Source organism: Perca flavescens, chromosome 17 (assembly GCF_004354835.1).
Source record: "Perca flavescens isolate YP-PL-M2 chromosome 17, PFLA_1.0, whole genome shotgun sequence".
Lineage (NCBI taxonomy): Eukaryota > Metazoa > Chordata > Actinopteri > Perciformes > Percidae > Perca > Perca flavescens.
This window is the reverse complement of record NC_041347.1, coordinates 8,611,115-8,635,987: the sequence shown is the minus strand read 5'-3', so window position 1 is coordinate 8,635,987 and position 24,873 is coordinate 8,611,115. Positions and strand designations below refer to the sequence as shown.

The 24,873-nt window shown below is 40.5% G+C and overlaps 1 protein-coding gene across 1 annotated transcript in view; it reads right to left on the bottom strand.

Annotated features, from left to right (window-relative positions):
• Nucleotides 1–2,527: 2,527 nt before the first annotated feature.
• Nucleotides 2,528–24,873, bottom strand: part of LOC114572385 (synaptic vesicular amine transporter-like) — a 75,689-nt gene continuing 53,343 nt past the window's right edge. The window contains exons 15-16 of the mRNA XM_028603996.1: nt 13,668–13,801; nt 2,528–2,862 (exon numbers count right to left, since the gene is read on the bottom strand). Coding sequence (XP_028459797.1) covers nt 2,836–2,862; nt 13,668–13,801 — 161 coding nt within the window. The 3' untranslated portion in view covers nt 2,528–2,835. The remainder of the gene's footprint in view (nt 2,863–13,667; nt 13,802–24,873) is intronic.

Below are 24,873 nucleotides of genomic sequence, written 5' to 3'. Positions count from 1 at the left end.
TTCTTTGACAGTTTTCAGTGGTTATGATGAGCAATATGAGAGAGAAATTTGGTGATCATTGATTGTTGTTTAGGTTGTCCTGCTACATTCTACCACGTTAAGCTTTTTCCTTATAGGCTCTAATGAAGCAGAAACGCTTATCAGATAACGTCCATAATAATAGGACTTTTTCAATTTAACGAGAGAGAGAGGAGCAAGAGTGATTAGGAGCATCTTCAGCCAGAGAGGACATTATTTCTTCAGCTTCTTCTTGCGTTGTCACCCCGGGTGGAGGTGGGGCTTGCAGCAGGTGAATTGGTCGTGCTATTAACGTCATCGCTACACTATTTCTTAGTAAAACCGAAATGAATTAAACTGCCTTGTTTTCTTTTTACCATGGCTATATGACGCTTACTGCAGAATGGATTTCAAGGACTTTGCGTGCCGATTAATGGCCTCCAATGTTTATATTTTTTCTGCGAATCTTTAAATTAACATGTCCTAAACATAAGTTGAATTTGCACCGCAGCGCCGCCACGCCTTGATGCTTGCGTAGTTCGCACCCTGCATTAAACCACGTTAAGCGTTTTAGAATGCCTGTCTAATGGTTGAAAACTTAAGGCTTCTTCTTCTTAAAACGTGTCGGACATCACCACATTATTGAATACATTTTTAATAATTTACATTAGTAATCTACAGGACAGTGTCTTTCAAAACATGACCTGCGCAAAAGAGAAAAAAAACATGAATATCATTGTACCCAGCACTTCTGGAAATGCACTTCCAAATGCGTCTCTGTCCCCAGCACATTCCAAACCAAACTGACGCCCATGCAGTAATTTTATGCTTGATTATCACATACAAATTCTATACATAGGAGCTTTATGCATATCATGTTTTCTTTGACATCTAACCTAGTGGTGAAAGAAGTTCTTCGCCTGCTTTTTATAATTATACACTTTTAATAACATCACACATAGAACCCTTCAAAAAGGCCACCCAGTATCACAGTTAAGGCCTACCACCACCTTCACATTGAAATGCAGTTATTGTGAAGCATACATGTGTTGCAACACATTGTTTCCTTCACACTGTCTGTCTGGGTGTACCCCTCTGTCTGAAGCTCTCTGTTTTAGCGCCTGTCTCTTTAAGGGACAGCAGTAGCTCAGACTGTAGGGACTTCACTTGGGAACCCAAGGGTCGCTGGTTTTGGAAGTTTTGGACTGGTAGCTGGAGAGGTGCCAGTTCACCTCCTGAGCACTGCTGAGGTGGCCTTGAGCAAGGCTCTACATTAGTGCATGTATAAGGTCCTGTTTGTGCATGTTTTATTTTTTTCATTTTACCTTTATTTAACCAGGAAGAGACTCATTGAGATTAAAAATCTCTTTTTCAAGAGTGTCCTGGCCAAGACAGGCAGCATTACAACCACACATACAGTACACACACAAAATACGCAAAAACACCAAAAACATAAAACAACTGACACAGCAAATCTTTCAAAGTCAACCACAATCCTAAACACACCAGGCAAAACATCTGCAGCCAGATGTGGCTGCCTCCAAGTCAATCAACATCCAATGAGAGCAGCTCATTAAGTTTCATGGATTTCTGTAACTTTTTCCAGGCAGAGGGAGTAGCAAACTTAAAGGCCTTTTTTCCCAGCTCAGTTCTAACCTTTGGAACAGACAGAAAGAAAAGATCCTGGGAACGAAGATTGTAAGTCCCGGTGCTATTTACACTGATATAGGTCAGAAGGTAGAATGGAAGGAGACCTAAAATAGAATTGCTAATGCCAGTGTTGAAGTCTCCGTGTTGATAGAGAAGGCCATCCAACATGTTCACACAGTTCACAATGGTGAGTGAGGGCTTTCATACCAGTGATGAACCTCAGAGCTCCATGGTATACAGTGTCCAGTGCATGTACACTTTGAGACGAAGCATGCATGTATAAAACATCACCATAGTCAAGTATAGACATAAAAGTGGCAGCGAACAGACTCTTTCTAGATTCGAACGAAAGGCAGGATTTGATTCTGAAATAAAATCCTAGTTTAAGTTTTAATCTTTTTGCTGGACTACTGAATATGAAGGGTAAAAGAAAGATATTCATCAATTAAAATACCAAGATATCTGTACTTGGAAACACATTACATTTTCGTATCCTGGGAAGTAGGATTGAGGGGAGATTGGAGTTAGATTTCGAATTTGAAAAAAGCATAACTTTAGCTTTTTCTGCATGTGTGCCTGTGTGTTAAACAACAGATTGTAAAAATTGAATTTGGGGATCATTAAAGTATAAAGTATGTATTCTTTTTCTTCTTTTAAACCCCCCTCCTGAAAAAGCCCAGTCTGCTCTGATTGGCTTGCAAGAAAAAATATGGCGCACCTTTGCAAAGGTAGTTGTCAAGCTGTGGGTGGAGATACTCAGTTATGGGCAGTTTATTCTAATAAGCCTGCCAAATCTGAATGGCTTGTTATATCCAGATCCAGACACTCCAGATATCCAAAAGTATGCGCACAAGCACTGAAAAAGTATGTTTTTCATGATATGCCCCCATAAAGTATTTAATGTGGATCGATACTGACTTCACTTAATAGGGTCAGAATCGGGCCAATTCCAATGCAATTGATCGGAGCATCCCCTAGTAAAAACTTATGAAATGGCTGATTTAAAAGAGCAAATACCGATGGAGGTAAAATGGCAGAGAAGATGAACACATGGTGGTAAATACAGACAGAATGTAATGAGAGAGGTGATGAATTATGGTAGATGATGCATGGAGACGAACAAATGGACATGAAGGCAGGATGGAGATATGCATGCAGCCGATTGATGTCCGATGATGGTAAGGTAATTCATGGTTTTTCTCCCATCACTAAAGTCTGTAAAACATGAGAGAGTATGTGTTTCTGTTAAGCTCTAAACAGAAATGTTGAAATGTTTTCATCCACATCAGACAAACTGGCAACTCCTTTATAAGAGTTATTTGCATGTGTTGCATGAGATACACATATAAACCTTATGGAAGCTCTTTTTTCTTGCATTGCCTTTGGAATCCAATATCTTTTACTCAGGAGTTCCAACAGTGCAATAGTAGGGTTTACCTCAGTATTCATAGTAAAACAGTTAAATGTAGTTTATATCTCAACTTGTTAACTGTCACTTGATTGTGTCTAGCTGAAGTTATTAAAACAGAGGTATAATTTTTCATGATTTTCTCATGAAATGAATGAGGTAAGCTCAATAACAAGTACTGAAATCAGTGCATGAGTAATGGGCTTGGCTGGTAGGAAATTAGCAAAATGGTGCTAAATGAAAACCAGTGTCAAACAAGGTTATAATTGTTAACGAAAACGAACGAAATAAGGAAAACTAGGTGGGAAAAAACATTGTCGTTTACAAAAAACGATAACTAAACTAAAACTGTAAATGTCCTTAGTTTTCATCTTTGTCAATGTCTTTCACAGAGCAAATAACGTTAGGTCTTTCAGAGTTGACATTTCCGACCATAGACCTGTTTTATTCAGTCTATGCCGTAGACATGTATAGTTTCCGACTGGGAACCCAGTAATTCCGACATTCCACGTCAAATTGAACACAACATGTCCATGCCCCTTGCCTTGTCATCATAGCGGTACCGAAAGTTGGAAGAAAGCAGCAGTCCTATTTGATTATGACTGTGTCAGATAAAATCAAGTGCCTCATAGTGGAAGGTGGTAAAATATGTGGACAAATCCCACGAATTTGAAAGTACATTTGAGAAGCGCGCACAGGGAGGCTAACCTAGTGTTGAAGTTAAAAAGTTAAAACCCGGCTTAAGTTTTGAAAACAATGTTTAATGGGGCCTGCAGCTAAATTTAATCAAGTACACTAATACAGCATTTGAGTGTCTCACCTAAAACCTAGCTTCTAAAGAATGAATCAGGTCATGTCTGACATTTAGCATATGAAGAAGACTCATTGTCCCCACAGGAAAGGTAACTATTGTTTCTGGTTTTGGGGAGCCACTCCCTGCAGGGCCAGGCGTGATTAGACAGAATCGGCACTACCATGTGAAACGACCTTTGTCTGTGACCTGGGGTAAACCTAAAATCAGAGGTGTGTCTTTAATCAGAGACCCACAATTCCACAGGAATATAATTCGGAAACTGATGTGATGTCGGCACTTCAATCTGTGACCCCGACAGGGGAAGCACGTTGAAGTCCGCTGTTTACAGCGTATTGTTTGTCATGTCACATGACTGTTCTTCTGTGACTCTGCAAGGAGAAGCATGAGATCAGTCCGCTGTCAGCTGCAGTGTTTTATGTTTTATGTTGATTGTGTTTTGTCTTGTCGTTTTCATGCAGTTTCATTAAACCTTTTGCTTAACTTTCAATTCGACCCCAGCCTCTCCTCCTTCCTCCAGAAATCAGAACAAACACGTTATTTAGAGAATTCTTAACACTAGCTTACCTAAACAAGCAGTGACAGTGCAAGGAGAACGCAAAGCCCCCTTCCCCCGGAACATAAACTAATCCCAGGCCGGTCCAGGGCATGGATGTATGGGGCCAGGGCCAGGCAGCATGACGGAGACAACAGCAGGACAGAGAACACTACAGGAGGGCTTTCACCGGCGACCCGATAGCTGCTGGTTAGTAAATACACAGGAACACTAAAAGCGTGAGGAAGCGTGGGTTAATATGTGTATTGATACTGGGGTGTCTAGCTACACAACTGTGTAAGTCGATTGACTTCAAAAAGTTCGGCACTTTACTCGAAACAAAGTTCAAAACACCTGTTGATGTCTGTCTTCTTTAGTCTGTTGGCTATTTAGGTTTTTTCCTGACACAGTTACTAACACATTTTGCACTTACTGCTGCGTCTTGTGTAGACTGTTTACATACAGTATCTCACAAAAGTGAGTACACCCCTCACATTTTAGTAAATATTTCATTATATCTTAATGGGACAACACTGAAGCAATTACACTTTGCTACAATGTAAAGTATTAAGTGTACAGCTTGTATAACAGTGTAAATGTGCTGTCAATTCCCATAGAGGCAGATTTTTATTTTTAAAGGCCAGTTATTTCATGGATCCAGGATACTATGCATCCTGATAAAGTTCCATTGGCCTTTGGAATTAAAATAGCCCCCCACACACACACACACACACACACACACACACACACACACACACACACACACACACACACACATCCTCACATACCCTTCACCATACCTAGAGATTGGCATAAAACCATGCCAATCTCTAGGTATGGTGAAGGGTATGTGAGGATGTGGGGGTATGGTGAAGGGTATGTGATGATGTGGGGGTATGGTGAAGGGTATGTGATGATGTGGGGGGGCTATTTTAATTCCCAAGGCCAAGGGAACATTATCAGGATGCATAGTATCCTGGATCCATGAAATAACTGGCCTTTAAAAATAAAAATTTGCCTGCCTCTATGGGAATTTAACATAGTGTACTCACTTTTGTTGCCAGGGGTTTAGACATTAATGGCTGTGTGTTGAGTTATTTTTGAGGGGACAGCACATTTACACTGTTATATAAGCTGTACACAGTGTAATTTCTTCAGTGTTGTCCCATTAAAAGATAAAATTAAATATTTACAAACGTGAGGAGTGTACTCCCTTTTGTGAGATATTGTATTTGTGCTCATCATTATATGTACATTTTATGTACTGGTGCTATTGTTGAATACATTGGGAATACATATTTCTAAAACTGTATGATGTTTTTGTTGAGTTATTATTACACAATAATTTTTTCAGACCTATTTGAATCTTGCCCCCAACAAATAACCCATATTACAAAAAAAGACTAAAACTAAGAATAAAACTAATAGAAACTAAACTAGCAAACCCGCTTTAAAAACTAACTAAACTGAATTTGAAAACAAAAAGTCAAAACAATAGGGCTGGGGATAAACGATTAATCGGGCGATTATTTTATCGATTAGTCGACTAATCTAACAACTAATTGGACGATTAATCTAATGATTATTTTTCTGTTGCTCGATTAATAAAAACCATAATGTATCTCAAATAAAGTCCAAAAAAATCTTAATAATATACTTCATTAATCAGTTTTGCACAGCAAAAATTCTTCTGCTTTACACAAAATTAAATAAATACAAATATTTTACTGTTATACAAAATGAAAGGCCAGCCTGTTTACTCTTTTACAGTACAACCATAACTCTCTCATAACTCTAAAAAATTAATAACTTGTAGTGCAAAAAAACTCACTGTGCAGTGCACAGTATAGACATTCCTGAGAGTGTTTAACACAATATAAAATTCCTGTTTTCAGTTTTACAGTCCCAACATAAATCTCTCCTGTACAAAGCTACTGCAATCTGCTTGCTACCGTTAGCTAGATCTAGCAGCTGTACTCTTTGGTGGTGCTAGGCTAACAAACGCATCCTAGCTGTATTTGTGTTTTTGCGTTTATTTTTATTTTTAAAATGTGGGTTGGGGTGAAAAGGGTTTGGAACGGTGTCTCTGTATTTGTTTGGTGAATTCTGTTAAAATTTGAAAACCTAAAAATAAAATTAGTCAGCTGCAAATATGGCTTGACCCCAAAAAAATTCTAACAAAAGATTTTTCAGTGGTTTACAGTAGTATCAGATGTACTTAAAAACATACTAAAAGTTTACCAAAGTTTGACTTCAAGAAAGGCCCCATTTTCAAAATGGCGGCAGCCAGGTCCTTAAAAAGACCATTAATCCTTTGTATTCCTACTACACCATGAATACTGTTACCTTATACATGTTTTGGCCATTTAATAATCTAATTAGCATATGTGTATGATAAATAACTGATTACAAGCACAATTTTATATATATACACTACCGGTCAAAAGTTTGGGGACACTTAGAAATGTCCATTCCACTCCATTATAGACAGAATAGCAGCTGAGATCAGTTGCATTGTTTTTTTAATCAGGGAAGCAGTTTTCAGATTACATTATGTTCTTACACAATTGCAAAAGGGTTCTCGACTGTTGTAGAAAGAAGTGGCTGAAGAAACGCATGAAATTTCAATGCTTTTTGGTCTAAATGTCATACCCAAATTAAAAGTAGTACAGCTCCCATATACTTTGACACTCAGGGGTGTGCCTGATATCATTGGAAAGGAAACACTCTCAAGTTTTTGTTACAAGTGTCAGGGTGATTCTAGGCCTTACTGACACAGAGTTACATAGGCTAGAATGGAGTTTTTTTATTTCCATCCAAGTCATACATCTGTAAAATGATTAGAATGCACTGCTGTAAACACATCTGACAGGTGACAGACAACACAGGGCATTAGGAATCCGTAAAAAGCCAAAAGACTCAAAAATGGATTTTATATGATTTTTTTTCTACAGATATGTCTTTGCATTTTTTTATTTCCATTTGAAAAGTGCAAAGAAAAAAGCCAAAAAACTACAAAATACAACACTTCTCAAATACACAAACAAACCCACATCAATCACCTTTCCAATGATATCAGGCACACCCCTGAGTGTCAAAGTATATGGGAGCTGGGCCACTTTTAATTGCGGTATGACATTTAGACCAAAAAGCATGGATTTCAAGCGTTTCTTCAGCCACTTCTGTCTACAACAGTCGAGAACCCTTTTGCAATTATGTAAGCACATAATGTAATCTGAAAACTGCTGCCCTGATTATAAAAACAATGCAACTGATATCAGCTGGTATTCTGTCTGTAATGGAGTGGAATTTAAATTTATAAGTGACCCCAAACTTTTGACCGGTAGTGTATATATATATATATATAAGCAATTGGTTACAAGCATATTTATGCAAAAAATAAGGGTAAATACAATTACAATTTAATAATAAAATTTCCCTAAAGTAATTGCATATTTCTCATATCGTTTTGCCTAGTGTCGGTGGTTTCTGTCCATCAGCTCCCTTCTGATGAACCTCTACCACATAAGAGCCATCTCTTAAGTTTTTACAGCAAATGGGGCAAATTTTTTGGTTTACAACAATATGACTCATGATCAAAATTGCATTTGGAGTGTACTTTTTCCTCAAGCTAATCCAACAATGTCATCCTCTCTTAATACACTCACATTGTTGGCCTTTGTCATGTATTAGAAATCTTTCTAATGTTCTTTTGACACCCCCATAAAATGACATTGAGCATGTGTCTGAGAATAAGACATTTGTGCTGTAATATACACTACCGGTCAAAGGTTTTAGAACACCCAATCTTTTTAGTTTTGTATTGAAATTTTAGCAGTTCAAGTCCAATTAATAGCTTGAAATGGTCCAAAGGTAAGTAGTGAACTGCTTGAGGTTAAAAAAAATAAGTAAGGTTACTCAAAACTGAAAAATAATGTGTTCCAAATTTTACAAAAAGGCCTTTTTTCAGGGAACGAGAAATGGGTTAACAACGTAAAGCTGTTCTGCAGCAAAGGAGGTTGATCAAGCTTTGGTTGGTGCTACCAATTCCCAGAGGTGTTCCAACTTGTCTGGATTACTTGCAACCCCCTCTGTTTGTATAAAAATATTGTTGGAACACACTGTGGTACCGTACCCTCGTGAGCATTGTATAAACAGTATTGTACTGCAGAAAGTAGTGTGTTGCTATAAAAATGGAAGAGAGACAGACCATCATAACAATTAAGAATGTTGGTCTTTCCTACGGAGAAATTGCGAAGAAAGTCAAGGTGTCAGTAAGCACAGTATTCTTCACCATCAAAAGGCACTTAGAAACTGGAGGAAACTCTGACAGGAAGAGGTCTGGCAGACCCAAAGCCACAACAGAATCAGAAGACAAGTTTCTGAGAGTCAACAGCTTCAAGCACAGCTTAATAGTGGTCGTAATAAGCAAGTCTCAGTTTCAACTGTAAAGAGAAGACTTGGAGCTGCAGGTTTGATAGGTCGAGTTGCAGCGAGAAAGCCATTGCTAAGAATAAGAAAAAGAGGCTTGCCTGGGCCAAGAAACATCGTCAATGGACCACTGAAGACTGGAAGAAGGTGCTATGGACTGATGAATAAACATTTGAAATCTTTGGTTCATCACGCAGGATTTTTTTACGCTGTTGAGTAGGCGAAAGGATGGTTCCTCAGTGTGTGACATCAACTGTCAAACATGGAGGAGGAAGCGTGATGGTCTGGGGCTGTTTTGCTGGATCCAGGGTCGGTGATTTGTACAGAATGAAAGGACCCTGAACCAAAACGGCTACCACAGCATTTTGCATCACCATGCAGTACCCTCTGGTATGCACCTAGTTGGTCAGGGGTTCATCCTACAGCAAGATACTGACCCAAAACATAAGCCCAAGCTATGCCAGAACTACCTTAGCAAAAAAGAACAAGATGGTAAGCTTAAAAACATGGAGTGGCCAGCACAGTCACCAGACTTAAACCCCATTGAGCTGGTTTGGAATGAACTGGACAGAAAAGTGAAAGCAAAGCATTCCAGCTGTTATATCTGCCAAAATATGGCAAAAATGTAGACTACATTTTGGTTTATAAATTGATTCCATGATTTATTTTTTAACTTAAGTTGTTCATTTGTTCAATTCTTTCATTTCAGAGTACAATAAGACATTGAACTGCATGAATTTCAATTAAAACCTGGAACCTGGGTTTTTTTTTACCCACCACACGGAGGAGGGGTGTGGTGGTGGGGGGGTAAAAGTAATTTAAGTTACTTTTGGGTGGAATAACTTTTACATTGAATGTCAAGTCTGTGTTTTAGCGAAAAAATGGTATGTGTCCAAAAACGCATACTGAATAGGAGTTACATGACATAGGCTAAATCGTTTACATCTCTGGTTCACCCCAAAAAAGATAAAACCTTACAGTTATCTCACAAAATGTATTCCATAAGTATGTCATCATGTCAGTGCAATTTAGACAAGTCCAATGGATTCATAGACCCAGAAAACATGGGGTTAGACACCAAGATTACTTGGCTAGGTCCAATAATGAAGGAGTTTTTTTGAGGGCTTCCTGCCCATCTTGGATGCCATCTTGAAAATTACACTTTTATAGTGGTCAAACTTTCGTAAACTTTTAGTATGTTATTAATGACACCTGATACTACAAAAAACAGCTGAGAAACCTTTTGTTAGAATTTTTTTAGGGTTAGGTGTTTTTTTTTCATATATGCAGCCGCCTAAATATTTTTTACAGGACAGTATTTGGCCCAAATCTAAATCTAATGCTTAACTTTGAGTTTTTCATTGTCGTGGTATAAGCAGGTTACCGTAATTCACTTCTAGCCTTTCAGTTATGAAAAAACAATAATGCAATATCTCTACTTCAGTAGAACACCATAGCTTACATTTACATCTGTAAAGTGTCCTGAGATAACTCCTGTTAGGTTATGACACTATAAATAAAATTGTAATTGAATAAGAAACTGTTGATAACAGATTAGCCATTTTGGTGCGTCATTCAGTGTCCTATGCCCTAGGTCTGCCTGTGACATGCACACAGTTCTTTTATTTTAACGTTTTAATTTGGCCCGTTCTAATTTCTTAAAGGGGTGATAGAATGCAAAACTGATTTTACCCTGTCATAGTTGAATAACGACAGTTCGGTGGGTAAATAGGACATACATAGAAGCTCAAAGTCCCACTGACACCCCTTTACTATGAAAATCTCATATTTTGAAACTGCCGCTGAAAATGGGCGAATCTCAACAAAGCTGGTTGCTTACGCAAGCATCTCAAAATCCGGAACCTTAAGAGAACAGTCACGCCCCAACATTTACATAGGCTACACAACTGATCTGAGATCAAGTAGTCTTCTGAATCTAGCTTGGTCACGCAGATCTCTGCTATTCCATTACAAAATTCACTTCTGAAACTTTTTTATGCGAGAAATCAACTATGTAAAGCTCAAATATGGGCCGTTTTACGAAAATGGATGGCTAATTGCAAATTTTGTCCGACTGTGTGTCGGAATTCAGCAGCCGGTGCTGCCTGTGTTGTTGCCTCGCCGCCCGACCTGCCTTCCTTCACAGACCCCGGCCTGCTATGAGCTCGATTGAGCTCCGTTACGGCTTGCAGCCCACAGCACTCACACAGGTTCCAGTTAATCTTTTAATGTGTGTAATTATAATGTGTTGAGTTATTTAAACAAACAATTGGGGAAATAAACGCTGCTTGTCCGCGAGTCTCATTGATAGAGCCTGCGGCTGGATGTAGCTCTATCAATGAGAGCTAGCTCCTCCTAGAATTCCTCTGAAATTCACAAATATTCATTAACTTGAAATCGGACACCGTTGTTAGCTTTTATAAGATATTTAGGGAGATAAGTGGCGTGACGAAATTCTAATTGTAAATATACACAAATTATGCGGTAAATGAAGCTAACTATCGTTGATTTGTAGCTAGCTACACATAGCTAGGATTGAAGGGACAGTCATAGCTAACAAAACCCCCACTGTTCACAAAAATTCATTAACTTGAAATCGGACACCGTTGTTAGCTTTATAAGACATTCAGGGAGATGTTGTATAAGTGGCGTGACGAAATTCAAACTGTAAATATACACACATTATGCGGTAAATGAAGCTAACTATCCCTGATTTGTAGCTAGCTACACATAGCTAGGATTGGAGGGACAGTCATAGCTAATGAAACCCCCACTGTTCACAAAAATTCATTAACTTGAAATCGGACACCGTTGTTAGCTTTATAAGACATTTAGGGAGATGTTGTATAAGTGTTGTGATGAAATTCAAAGTGTACATATACTTTATTTATGCCTAAAATGAAGCTAACTATCCTTATTTGTAGCTACACATAGCTAGGATTGAAGGGACAGTCATCGATAACGAAACCCCTAATCTTCACAAAAATTCATTAACTTGAAATCGGACACCGTTGTTAGCTTTATAAGACCTTTAGAGATATGTTGTATAAGTGGCGTGACAAAATTCAAACTGTAAATATAGCTACTCTAGTTATGCTGACAGCCAGCCAAGATTAACTGGAACTGTTGTAAGAGATTGCTGGTGTAACAAGCTCGCTGACCGCGCTATCACTCTCACACACGGGCCATTTAACTAGCAGGAAGAGGGGAGCTGCAGGCCCTGGAGCTCTGTCAGTGCAGCAGCGTTTGGTCCATTAACCCCAAAACGGTGACTTTGTGCAGGTATGGAGTGCTGTGGGCTGCCAGGCGTGACGGAGCTCCAGCTACCTCACAGCAGGCCGGGGTCTGTGGAGGAAGGCAGGCCGTGCAGCGAGGCAGCAACACAGGCAGCACCGGCAGCTGAACTCCGACACACAGTCTTACCAAATTTGCAATAAGCCATCAATTTTCGTAAAACATCCCATATTTGCTTTATATAGTTGATTTCTCGCTTAAAAAAGTCTCAGAAGTGAATTTAATAACGTAATAGCCCGACAAACAATGTATAACTTTGCAATGAGACCTGCTGTCAAGTCTCCCATGTGTTTCTATGTAGTTTGCTCAAACCAATCAGCACGTAGTTCATTCTGAATATTCATGAGCATACCATATTTGGAAGAAAATCTCTTGTTCCAAATAGAGCCATATTCACAGAGTAAGGCCTAATAAAATAGCATTCGGGCAATTTTCAGCCCAACCAATGTTACATACCCCATTAGGAGACCTTAAGGAACAGTGTAAAGTACCCTATATAATCATTCTATCACCCCTTTAAAAGCAGACATCATTAGAAATAATATGCTGGTACCGTCTGTACAGTTTTGAGGTGTGCATGAGTATAGAATGGGTGGACAGGATACTGTTTTTGACATGGATATGGCATTTATTGTATAGAATATATCAATCAATGTACACTTTGGGACTTTGGGATGTTTCACAAACCTGTTTTAAGGCTTGGTTATGGAGCTACATGTCATTCAGACCTAGAGATAATGCGGAGCCCGCGAAAGTCGAACCCAAAGCATGACCGCGGCGAGGCAAACGTCAGGAAATATTGCAACATGTGAGCTGCAAGTAAATTGAAAATGTAACCTTCCTACTTACATTTGTTTTATGCATTGATTGTAAGAGCATTAATGCATTTTTCTGGGAGGTAATAGGCCATGCCCATTTTGACCAATCAGTACACCATTGTAGGCGTTGCCTCAGGAGTGGTCCTAGATCGTACCCTCCAAATTTCATAAAAATCGCATGAGCACTTAATGAAAGCCTCAGAGTGGCATGATCAACTAGAATCTCAAGTTTTATGTTGATAGCATTTACTTTGGACGAAATATGCAAACGTTTCTGTTTTGGTTGCTAGCTACAAAGATTAGAAAATTGGTAATTTGCGCATTTTTGAACCGAGCAAACTTTTTTTTGACAACTTTTTGTTTTTGTTGTATGTCTGAAGATGCTATATGCAAAGTTTCAGGCAGATCGGGCGAAAACTACAGGAAGAGTTCAAAAAAGTAGATTTTGGACATTTCGTGGGGAAATGTGCGTATCCTATGTCATGTGATTCATCTTAATTCAAGAAAAGTGGAAATGTAAGGTTTAAATGTGCGATGTGTAATGTAGGAGATATCTGCCAAAACCCATCTACCTTGATTATAGAGGCACCTGTTGGTCCACGTGGGTCATTTTTGATTGTGTGAGGTGTAACATTTTGTTGACCTTGCCTTCCACAGCTTCCATATTTCTTTGAGTTTATAAAGGATTTCATTGACTGTATTTATGTGTTCTTTGAATCTTACAATTTTCTCTTCTTGTCCCGGTGGACTCCTGAGGAAGATGCAAAGAGGAGCAAAAAGAATATTCACTATTCCAATGATGGTCATCAGCCAGGGGAAGCCAATACTCTCAGCTATGGCTCCTCCGATTGATGAACCTGCATCAGTCAGGGACAGATCACATACAATACTTGTTAAGTTTGGCTTGTTCAATTAGAGCAGCACTTGGCATTGCAACTCTGTACAGACATATGCATAACAACATTCATTTCATTCATTCATTTAGGGTAAATACATGGTATAGAGGAAGTAACGTATTAATGTTTTGGCAACGATGAAAACATTTTAGATTCCTCAAAGTAGAAACCCTTTGCTTTTTTTGATAACTCTGCAAACCCTTGGTGTTCTCTCAATGAGCTTCATGAGGTAGTCACCTGAAATGGTTTTACCTTCACAGGTGTGCCTTGTCAGGGTTAATTAGTGGAATTGTTTCCCTTATTAATAAAAAAGCAAAGGGTGACTACTTTGAAGAATCTAAAATATAAGATTATTTCACACTTTTTTGTTAAGTACATAATTCCATATGTGTTCATTCATAGTTTTGATGCCTTCAGTGAGAATCTACAATGTAAATAGTCATGAAAATAAAAAGGAAACACATTTGAATGAGGTGTGTCCAAACCTTTGGCCTGTACTGTATATTATTTTGTTTAATATTCCATTCCAAATATTCTGAGTCAATATTCTAGGTTAAATGCTGTGATTTGTTACATGGAAACATACGGTACTTGCTGTGCAATAACAAATTAGTGCTAGAAGATGCATAACCACTTGTTTCTATTTAATGTCATGGTTACATTGCTTTAACCTAGACACCAAGTACCACAACCATTAGCTGGAAACACATATGGTCAATAATAACTAATGACTCAGGCCAAAATCAAGATCAGCCAAAGATTTCTAGGGATTGGACACTTTCTGTTGCTTTTGTTGGGAACCGAGCAGTGTGGTTAAACACTATATTTTGGACAAAGATCTCAGAGCATCAGACCTCTGAGACAAAAGAAACCACGTGTCCCACATGAGGCCTGAGCGCCCTTTTCAAACAAAGAGAATGCGGCCTCCATGCAACTGTAAAAGCCTAAAAGTCACACCTCCATGAGAAAAGATGGCCAGAGGTCTAAAAAACTACAGACGTTGTAGTTCACACCTACATGTCACCGTCAAGAACCCTGATTCCCTATTGGCCAGGGTCCCTGAATGCAGCAGGGGTCCGTGCCCAGGTGACCGGGGATATAAATACACTGGAGTCTCACTTCTCATCATTCCACTGCACGTAAAAGCGGCTACAGGATGCATGTAGTCAAACGTTTATACTTTAATTAAATAGTTTCATTTTCCAAACAAGTGGACTATTTTTGGTGTTCTGGCAACACCCTGGATCCTGTGGAAACATGCATCAGTGTTCCATCTCTGCAGAAGAGAAAATAAGAAATCCGACAACAGGGACACCGCTTATTGTTATCAAGTCGACTATAACTTGTTCTCCACTGCCTTTGGAGAGAAACAAGTTTTTCACTGACGAGTGTTCCGGACCCGTTTTGTTTACCGTGGAGCATCTATGGACCAAACAAACGAGAACACACACAGTAAGGACGCTGATGTTTCTGGGCAGAGAAATATAGGTGTGTGTTATTATTGTCCGTAACCACAATTGCTGCAACTTGTTACGACATTGAATGTGATTAATTAGTAAGTGCTACTGTTGCAAATGTCTTACTGTTAATGATTGTGACCACAGAGTCCAATTCATTGCTGTGAAAGTACTGGATCACGGTACTTGTTGATATATGTTGTGTTTGATGCTTATTGAAATTATAATGCTACACTGTTGTCTCCCGCCACAGGAGTATAGGAGTTAGTTACTGTACAAGCGAGATCATAACCTTCAGTCCGTCAGTCGAACCACGGCACCGCAACGTAACAAGACAGTTACCTTGTGGCCCCGTGTTGGTCAAGTTAGGTTGGAGTCTTGAGTAAATTTAAAGGGTTGGTTATTATCATTTCCTCAAAAATCAAGATTCCAAGTGTCTTTTCTTTCTCTAAAGCGTGCTTTGCTTTTCTCTTCACACACTAACCTAACACACGCATACACGTACACAGATCAGCTGATGGCCACCCCCCATAGTCACGTGGTATTGCAACCAAAATTGACTACCCACAATCTTGGGGTTAAATAGCCGGTTTGTTCATTTCCTCGAGTAATAATAATAATAATAATAATAATAATAATAATAATAACAATACATTTTATTTAAAGCGCCTTTCATGACACCCAGGGTCACTTCACAAACAAAAAAGGACATTCAAATTATAGTCATCTCATAAAAAAAGACCACTTCCCCTCCCGGATGAGCGGGGTTTATAGATGTAAACAAATCCATGCGGGACTGCTTGGTTCAGTTGGAATCATCGCTCCGCTGCCACGCCTCCGCGAGACACAGACATTCCAGTCAACGGTCCACAACGAAGTCACCGACGAGAGAAGCCCCACCGGTGAGGGATCTTATGTTGAAAAATCCAGCTTTCAGTCGGTTTGACTGCATATCCGATCCGGCAAACGGGCAAGCACAGTATGGTCAACTCGTCGATCAGGCTTCAAATGACCGCGATCAACAGTCCAGAGACAGGGGAATATTTTGCCATCCTTGCGAGCCATGTAGATTTTGTTAAGACAAGATCCTCGGTGGGCATACTTTGGGCGTCGGAGAATGTTGCGTTGACACAAAAGCTCCGCAGAAGGTGCACAGCTCCCCCATAGTTGGTAAAGTTCACTTATTAAATATTTCCTCATCCTTACTCCAGCAGATGTAGCCTATGCATGCAGTTGTTGTGGGTAGGTAGTCCTAGTGGGCTGTAGGCTTAGGCTACTGCGGTAAACTTAACTTGCATCCTCCGGTCAAAGACGGAGGTCAGCCATCATGTCAGACTCCAACCGCGTATAAAAGAAAATACGGTGGAGAGATGATAAAATGCGTAGCTATATATAACTATTGAATTTTGCTAATGAACTGAGTATGAAAATCAAATGAAAATATCGATGTATTCGTGAGAAAAAGTTAAATTACTGAAAATAAACAAGCCAGACGGAGCGGCGTCAATCTTGCCAGCATTCCCCTTACTAGGCAACTATTGATTTTTAATAATTTAAATTTTGAGTAGCCATTTTGCGCCTTGCACTAAAAAATACAAAGAGCCTCACATCTTGCGTGTTTCATCCGCCATCTTGATCTTGCGTGGCTTACCTACCCACGTGATCTTGTCACCGCCCCCTCTTTCTAACACACACACACACACACACACACACACACACACACACACACACACACACACACACACACACACACACACATTTTTGCTTGCTTTTGTCTTTATTGTAGTTGTAACAAGTAAATAGGTTTATTGATTTTCAAAGAGAACACCACCTGGGGTAGAGGTCAATCGCAATGGTCGCTCAGGGCTAGAGCTCCTCACCCACCTCCATATTTTCATTAAAAAACAGGTCTATTCCTTCTTTTTTCGACACAGAAACCCACCAACATGGCGGCGGCGTATATGGCTACTAAACATGGAAAATGTTATAGCCAAGATCGTGGAAAAGCAACAAAGTGTGCTTGAAGTGGTCCACAACGCAGTGAAGGAAGCGCTAGCAGAAATTGATACCTCGCTGCAACACATCAGGACAGAGCTCGAGAGGCAGGGAGCTACGGTACGTGATCTGGTGCAACGACTAGACAAGACACAAGGGGATAACAGGCAGATGAGAAACACGGTGAACGCCTGTGTTGAGAACCAGAAGAAATTTGAGTATGAGCTAGCTGAAATGGAAGACAGATCCCGACGCAACAATGTACACATAGTTGGACTGACAGAAGGCAGTGAAACATATGACCCAGTTAGATTCCTGCAAAAGCAGTTACCGGTGTGGCTCCCATCCCTACACAACAGGGCTACCATCGAAATTGATAGTAGAGGTAGACGATTAATCGGCACCGATAGTTGATTGGTGGAACTATCGTTATCGGCAAAAATGTTGTTGAGCATTAAATCCAAACTGTTACATCCAAGATTTATCCACTTGATGTCAATAATTCATCACGTTTTCGGTCATTTCTGCCGCTAACTCTGTGCTACCCATTGACAGTAGGTGCTACCGACAAGGGAATCTCCCATGATGCCTTTGTTTATGTTTTCAACCAATGGGAAGGCAGGTCCGTCACACATTATGCCTTACATGGGCATCCAAGCGAGAACAACAAGTATAGTGGGAAAGATAGATCCCTCCAGGTCAGAGATCGTCTGTTACCGTTCTAAACCGACAGTTTAACTGTTTTTATTTGTTATTTATTACTTTTTGTTTCAGTTTGAATGAATGTCTTTTATTCAATTCAATTTTATTTATAGTATCAAATCATAACATAGGTTATCTCGAGACACTTTACAGATAGAGTAGGTCTAGACCACACTCTATAATTTACAAAGCCCCAACAATTACAATAAGTCCCTCAAGAGCAAGCAGTGTGACAGTGGCGAGGAAAAACTCCCTCTTGGGAAGAAACCTCGGACAGACCCAGGCTCTTGGCAGGCGGTGTCTGACGAGCCGGTTGGGGGTGTGATGAACAGTGGCAATAGTAGTTACATTAATAATGGAACAGTAGTTGAACAGTAGTTCATGTCATATCAGGGCGCTACAGGGCGTTACAGGATGTAGCGTGGCCCAGCAGAGCATGGATGGATGTAGCGGGAAGCTGCAGGGTTCAGCAGGAAGCAGCATGACATTGCAGGGCACTGCTGAGCTCAGCAGGGAGTGCAGCAGGACCACGGCGACAGCTGGAACCAGGATCTTGGTGCCAACTTGGTGTATTGACTTCAATATTTATATTTATTTCATTTAGCATGTTTTCATGGTTCAATACAGTTTTTTTTATTTTTATAATAAAGTTCAGCACTGTTTTACTTGGAGTGTCAGGTTGGTTTTTATCCAGTATCAATTCTAAATATTATCGGTCGATTAATCGGTTATTGGCAAATACGGCCCAACCTAGCTATCGGTAAAATCCACTATCGGTCGACCTCTAATTGATAGAGCACATAGAATCTACTGCAAGGGTTCAACGACACATACTCAGATTTTCAGGTGTTTGAGATACCAGGACCGCCAAGCAATCCTTCAGGGGGCGAGACAAGTACAGCAGAAAGGCCCGGTTCGTAATTCCAAAGCAACGCTATGCTTTAAGGCTGACTACAATGCTTTCACCATCCAGCGGCGGCAAGAATTTATAGGAGTTCAGCATAAACTACATGCTAAAGGCGTCTCAAACTTCCTTATTTATCCGGCCATCCAGAGAGTGATCCACGGAGGGATCATAATAATCATAATATAATCTATGTTTATTACTCTTACTAGACTGGTGTGTTTTTCACATAGCCTATTTCAGAACTTAATAGCTGATTAAAACCTAGTATGTAAGTTTTGGAACCAAGCTTTAAAGAAACATTTAATTAGGCTGAAAGAACATGAATGTGGACTATTCAGTTTATAATCTATGTTTACTACTCCTACTTGGCTGGTATGTTTTGTGCATATCCTATTTCAGAACTTAATAGCTGGTTGAGACCTAGTTCTAAGGTTTTTGTAACATTGTTCATGTTTGACAGAGTGCACTAGACCTGTTTCAATTAACCTGTAACTTTAGACAGGAGGGGCAGTTTTGAGCTGGAGTTTTGCGCGAGCTGTGTTTGATGCAGCCATGTATCTCACAGATAGGGGAGGGGGTCTGCGGTTTTAGAGAGTTAGGAGATTTATTTGATTTTTTATGTTTTTACCACACTTTGCTTAGATCTAAGAGTTCATCCTTTGCTACAAATTTATCAGCGAATTCCGGTAGGGTACTCGAGACATGTACATGTGTTCATTTAGAAGATGGCTGAGCTTTCAATCCTTTCAGTTAACATCAGCGGGCTTAACAGGCCGATCAAACGAGCTAAATTCCTGGATTATTTAAGAAGGAAGAACATAGACATGGCACTTATTCAAGAGTCACATTTACGTAAAAGAGATATAAATCGTCTACAAAATAAATACTTTAAGGTTGCTGCTTCATCTAGTGACGACACCAAAACGAAGGGCTCCATTGTGTTACTGTCGTGGAAATAGACACCGTAGACAAAAGTACAGACCTATCAGGCAGGATATCTTATATATGTACCACGATAAGGAGTAGGAAAATAGCCTTTGTATTGATATACAAGCCTTTGTATTAATAGCGCCTAACCACTGAATTGCTTTCTCTCAATGAATATTCACTAATTATAGGGGGAGACATGAATGCAGTACTATATTTAAATCAGGATAGATCAGGGGTCAATCACACAAGAAACATACACTCACCTTAAAGATTATTAGGAACACCTGTTAGATTCCTCGTTAATGCGATTATCTAATCAACAAAACACATTGCAGCTGCTTCAATGCATTTAGGGGTGTGGTCCAGGTATAGACAATCTCCTGAACTCCAAACTGATTGTCAGAATGGGAACAAAAGGTGATCTAAGCAACTTTGAGCGTGGCATGGTTGTTGGTGCCAGATGGGCTGGTTTGAGTATTTCCCAATCTGCTCAGTTACTGGGATTTTCACGCACAACCATTTCTAGGGTTTACAAAGAATGGTCTGAAAAAGTAAAAACATCCAGTATGCGGCAGTTCTGAAGGGCAAAAATGCCTTGTTGATGCTAAAGGTCAGAGGAGAATGGGCCGACTGATTCCAGCTGATAGAAGATCAACTTTGACTCAAATAACCACTCGTTACAACCGAGGTATGCAGCAAGGCATTTGTGAAGCCACAACACGCACAACCTTGAGGCGGATGGGCTACACCAGCAGAAGACCCCACCGGGTACCACTCATCTTCACTAAAAATAGGAAAATGAGGCTACAATTTGCACAAGCTCACCAAAATTGGACAGTTGAAGACTGTAAAAATGTTGTCTTGTCTGATGAGTCTCGATTTCTGTTGAGACATTCAGATAGTAGTAGAATTTGGTGTAAACAGAATGAGAACATGGATCTGTCATGCCTTGTTACCACTGGGCAGGCTGATGGTGGTGGTGTAATGGTGTTCAGGATGTTTTCTTGGCACACGTTAGGCCCCTTAGTACCAATTGGGCATCGTTTACATACCACAGCCTACCTGAGCATTGTTTCTGACCATGTCCATCCCTTTATGACCACCATGTACCCATCCTCTGATGGCTACTTCCAGCAGGTTAATCCACCATTTCACAAAGCTTGAATCATTTCAAATTGGTTTCTTGAACATGACAATGAGTTCACTGTACTAAAATGGCCCCCACAGTCACCCGATCTCAACCCAATAGAACATCTTTGGGATGTAGTGGAACGGGAGCTTCGTGCCCTGGATGTCCATCCCACAAATCTCCATCAACTGCAAGATGCTATCCTATCAATATGGGCCAACATTTCTAAAGAATGCTTCCAGCACCTTGTTGAATCAATGCCACAAAGAATTAAGGCAGTTCTGAAGGCAAAAGGGGGTCAAACACGGCATTAGTAGGGTGTTCCTAATAATCCTTTAGGTGAGTGTATGTCAGACATGTTTAAAGCAGTTGTGGAATCCCTCCATCTTACACGTATTTGGAGGATGCACAACCTACTAGCAATGATTAGACCTTCTTTTCCACAAGTCACCTCATCCACTCCCGCATTGATTATATTTTGTGCTCCGGTGAGCTTAAAGCAATGTTTCACATGATAGCAATAGAAGCAGCAATTCTGTCTGATCACAATGCGCTGATAACCACATTCCATTGTGATATGTAAGGAGAAAGATCTAGGAAGTGGCAATTTAATAATTCCTTTCTCCAGAACACAGTTTTTGATGCAGAATTTAGAGCCAATCTGGCTGAGTTTATATCAATCGACTCAGTTTCTGACCCTGCGCTTACCTGGCAGGCAACTAAAGGATTTATTAGAGATTTCACATCCTCCTTCGCGGTCAATTTGAAGAGGAAAAGAGAGGCAAGGATTGCAGAGTTGGAAGAACGTTAAATCTTTATATACACATACTCTTCTAGTCACAAGTCGAAGAGAGCTAAATGATCTGCTAAGAAGAGCTGAATTCATAATGCACAGTGAGGTGATATCTCAACAAATCCTAAGGATATTAACGCCACTTCTCAATCCTTCTATTCAAAGTTGTTTTTGTCCTCCTGCAACTCAGATGCGACACAGTGCCAGGAGTTCCTAAAAGAACAAAGAGATCCAAAGTTACCTATTTGAGGAAGACTTGCAGCCATGTTATTACTTTCCCTAGATTAATGTTGTATCACTCACGGTGTTTTGTTGTCGCAGCACGCAGCAGCAGTAACATTTCTAAGTTGGCACTGCTAAGCTAACGCCAGCTAGCACTTAGTCTTGCCTGGGTGAATTTTTAACGGCACAGCGTGAGGAGGACAAACTGCGGAGATTACTAACAATATGGACAATCTTGTTTCTTTGTAATTTTATCTGTTTCTGCTGATGAAAAGACTGCATTCGCAAGTAAGCTGCATCATATTAGAGCTAAGCTAAACGCTGCTAAACTAGCACTAGCTCCATGGCAACTTCCCTTCCTCCTGGCGAGTCCCCACTGCCCTACAAAATGTTCTCATTTAGGAATGCAAACAAAGATATTGCTAGCCTTAAGGAAGATGTTTGTTGGCTTTCTGAGGACTTGAGAACCAAAGATGCCTTACTAGCCGCCTGTTTGGATGTGGCTCATGAACAGTTGCTCCGCATCTCGACCCTCTCAGCTGCACTCCAGGCGTAGTCCTTGGGATCCATCTGCCTGCCCGCGTCCATCATCTTGCTCAACACCAACCATCAAGGCATCCTGGACCGAGGTGGTTTAACCTCGGGTAAGACTGCATTGCCTCCTGCCCTCTGCCTCTCCAATCGCTTCGATGCCTTGTCGGAGCTGGATGTCAACATGGCTGACTGTCCGGGCCTGATGACTGGGGTTGCTGGAGCTCCCTTTCTGTCTACTGGTGAAGTGCCTGTGGCAGCCAGCCCGGCCCTCCCGGTGGCCGCTACTGCGGTTCCCTGCAGCTTGGCGTCCCCTCCCTGGGTGTCCGGTGTTCTCCGGGCTTGCCCCGCTGTGCTGCCAGCTCGTCGGCTGTCATCACAGGAGAGGACTGCTGCACGACCAGCTCACTGGAGTAACAGGAGGAGACTGCTGCATGGCCGGATCGTCGGCTGTTGTCGCGGGAAGGGACTGCTGCCACGCCCCAGGGGCTTCTGCAGGATGCGGGAGCGAAATTGTCTTTTACTTGTCCATTTGAGGCCGTTGCTGACTGCTGTCTACCTGACGCTGGCCATCTATACTCCCCCATTCCTTGTCTGCTCTTCCCCCCAACCACAGTCATTATTGGTGACTCCATCATCCGGGGTTTACGGTTTAATGCCATCACACATTGTTTTCCAGGAGCCAAGTTTCTAGACATCCTCGCAAAAGTTAAGGCCCTGTTACCCGAGCTCCCGAGCTCCATTAAAAGAATCCTGGTCGATTGTGGACATAATGCCATGTCCAATCAGAAGAGTGAACAAACAAAGCTGGACTTCAACCTTCTCAACAACACTTTAAAGAGCACTGGGAAGTCGTTTTTTATTTTGGGCCCACTTCCATCTCTAGGTTGCGGAGCAGGCCTTTTTAGCAGACTACTCTACCTTGACACCTGGTTCCAGTTTACATGCAGCATTTATATGCTTTATTGTCAATTTTAATCTATTTTGGGAATGTAGCACTCTGTTTAGCAGGGATGGTATTCATCCAAATACATGAGGCAGCAAAATGCTCTGTGGAAATTTGCAGCACGCCCTGCAGACTCAGAGCTATGATTGACTGTTTGCATTCCGTAAACACATGCACACTTCACAGTCACACTCTCCCATAAGCTCTTCTTTCTCTAGAAATAACTCTGTTAGCCCACAGAACAGCTATATGATCCCCGTTAGAATTATTAATAGACCACACAAAGTGGTGAATCACTGCAAACCTAGTCAAATAGCAAACATAGAATAACAGTGCTGCTGTTCTCATTGAGTCAGCTCCCCCCCAACTTCAGCTCTATGAGCGAGAATAGAGTGAATAAGAAAGGAGGTGGAGTCGCCACAAGTATGTTATGGAAATTGTGCTTCTATTAGATATGTGGATCTTCAACTAAGGTCCTCCCATCGAGCTATATTTCTAAATATCTACAGACCACCTAGATACTGTGCAGCTTTCTTCGATGACTTTACTGAACTGCTGACTATGATCTGTATTGACGTTGACTGTGTAATTATTGCTGGTAATTGTTGTTGACAATGTTGACAACCCTCAGGATAGAGGAACCAACCCAGCTGGCCACCGACGTCAATAGACATTGATCTTTGGTTGGATATAGGTTGTGACGTCGGATAACCAAATTCCAACATCAATTCAACGTCTAATGCCAACGTCAACTTGATGTAGAGTATTGACGTCAACTGACATCGATTTTTTGTTGGTTTTAGGTTGTGGTGTTAAGTAACCACAATCCAACGTCTTCCAAACGTCTTGTGCCTAAGTCATATTGACGTAGAATACCCACATTTGGGCATGAGGTACGGGAACCAAAACCCAACGTTTGCTAAACGTCATATTGGTAACGTCTACACAACGTTACGTTACAACGTCATCAGATGTTGATATTTTATTGGTTTTAAGTCGTGGTGTTAAGCAACCACAATTTAACGTGTTTCAAACATCTCGTGCCAACGTCATATTGACGTAGAATACCAACATTTAGTCATGACATACAGGGACCAAATCCCAACGTCTGCTAAAGGTCATAATGATAACGTCTACACAATGTTACGTTACGTCATCAGATGTTGATATTTTGTTGGTTTTAAGTCGTGGTGTTAAGCAACCACAATTTAACGTGTTTCAAACATCTCGTGCCAATGTCATATTGACGTAGAATACCAACATTTAGTTATGAAATACAGGGACCAAAACCCAACATCTACTTAACATCATAATGGTAACGTCCACACAACGTTAAGTTACATCATTAGATGTTGACATTTTGTTGGTTTTAAGTCATGGTGTTAAGTTACTAAAATCCAACGTCTTCCAAGTGTCTCGTA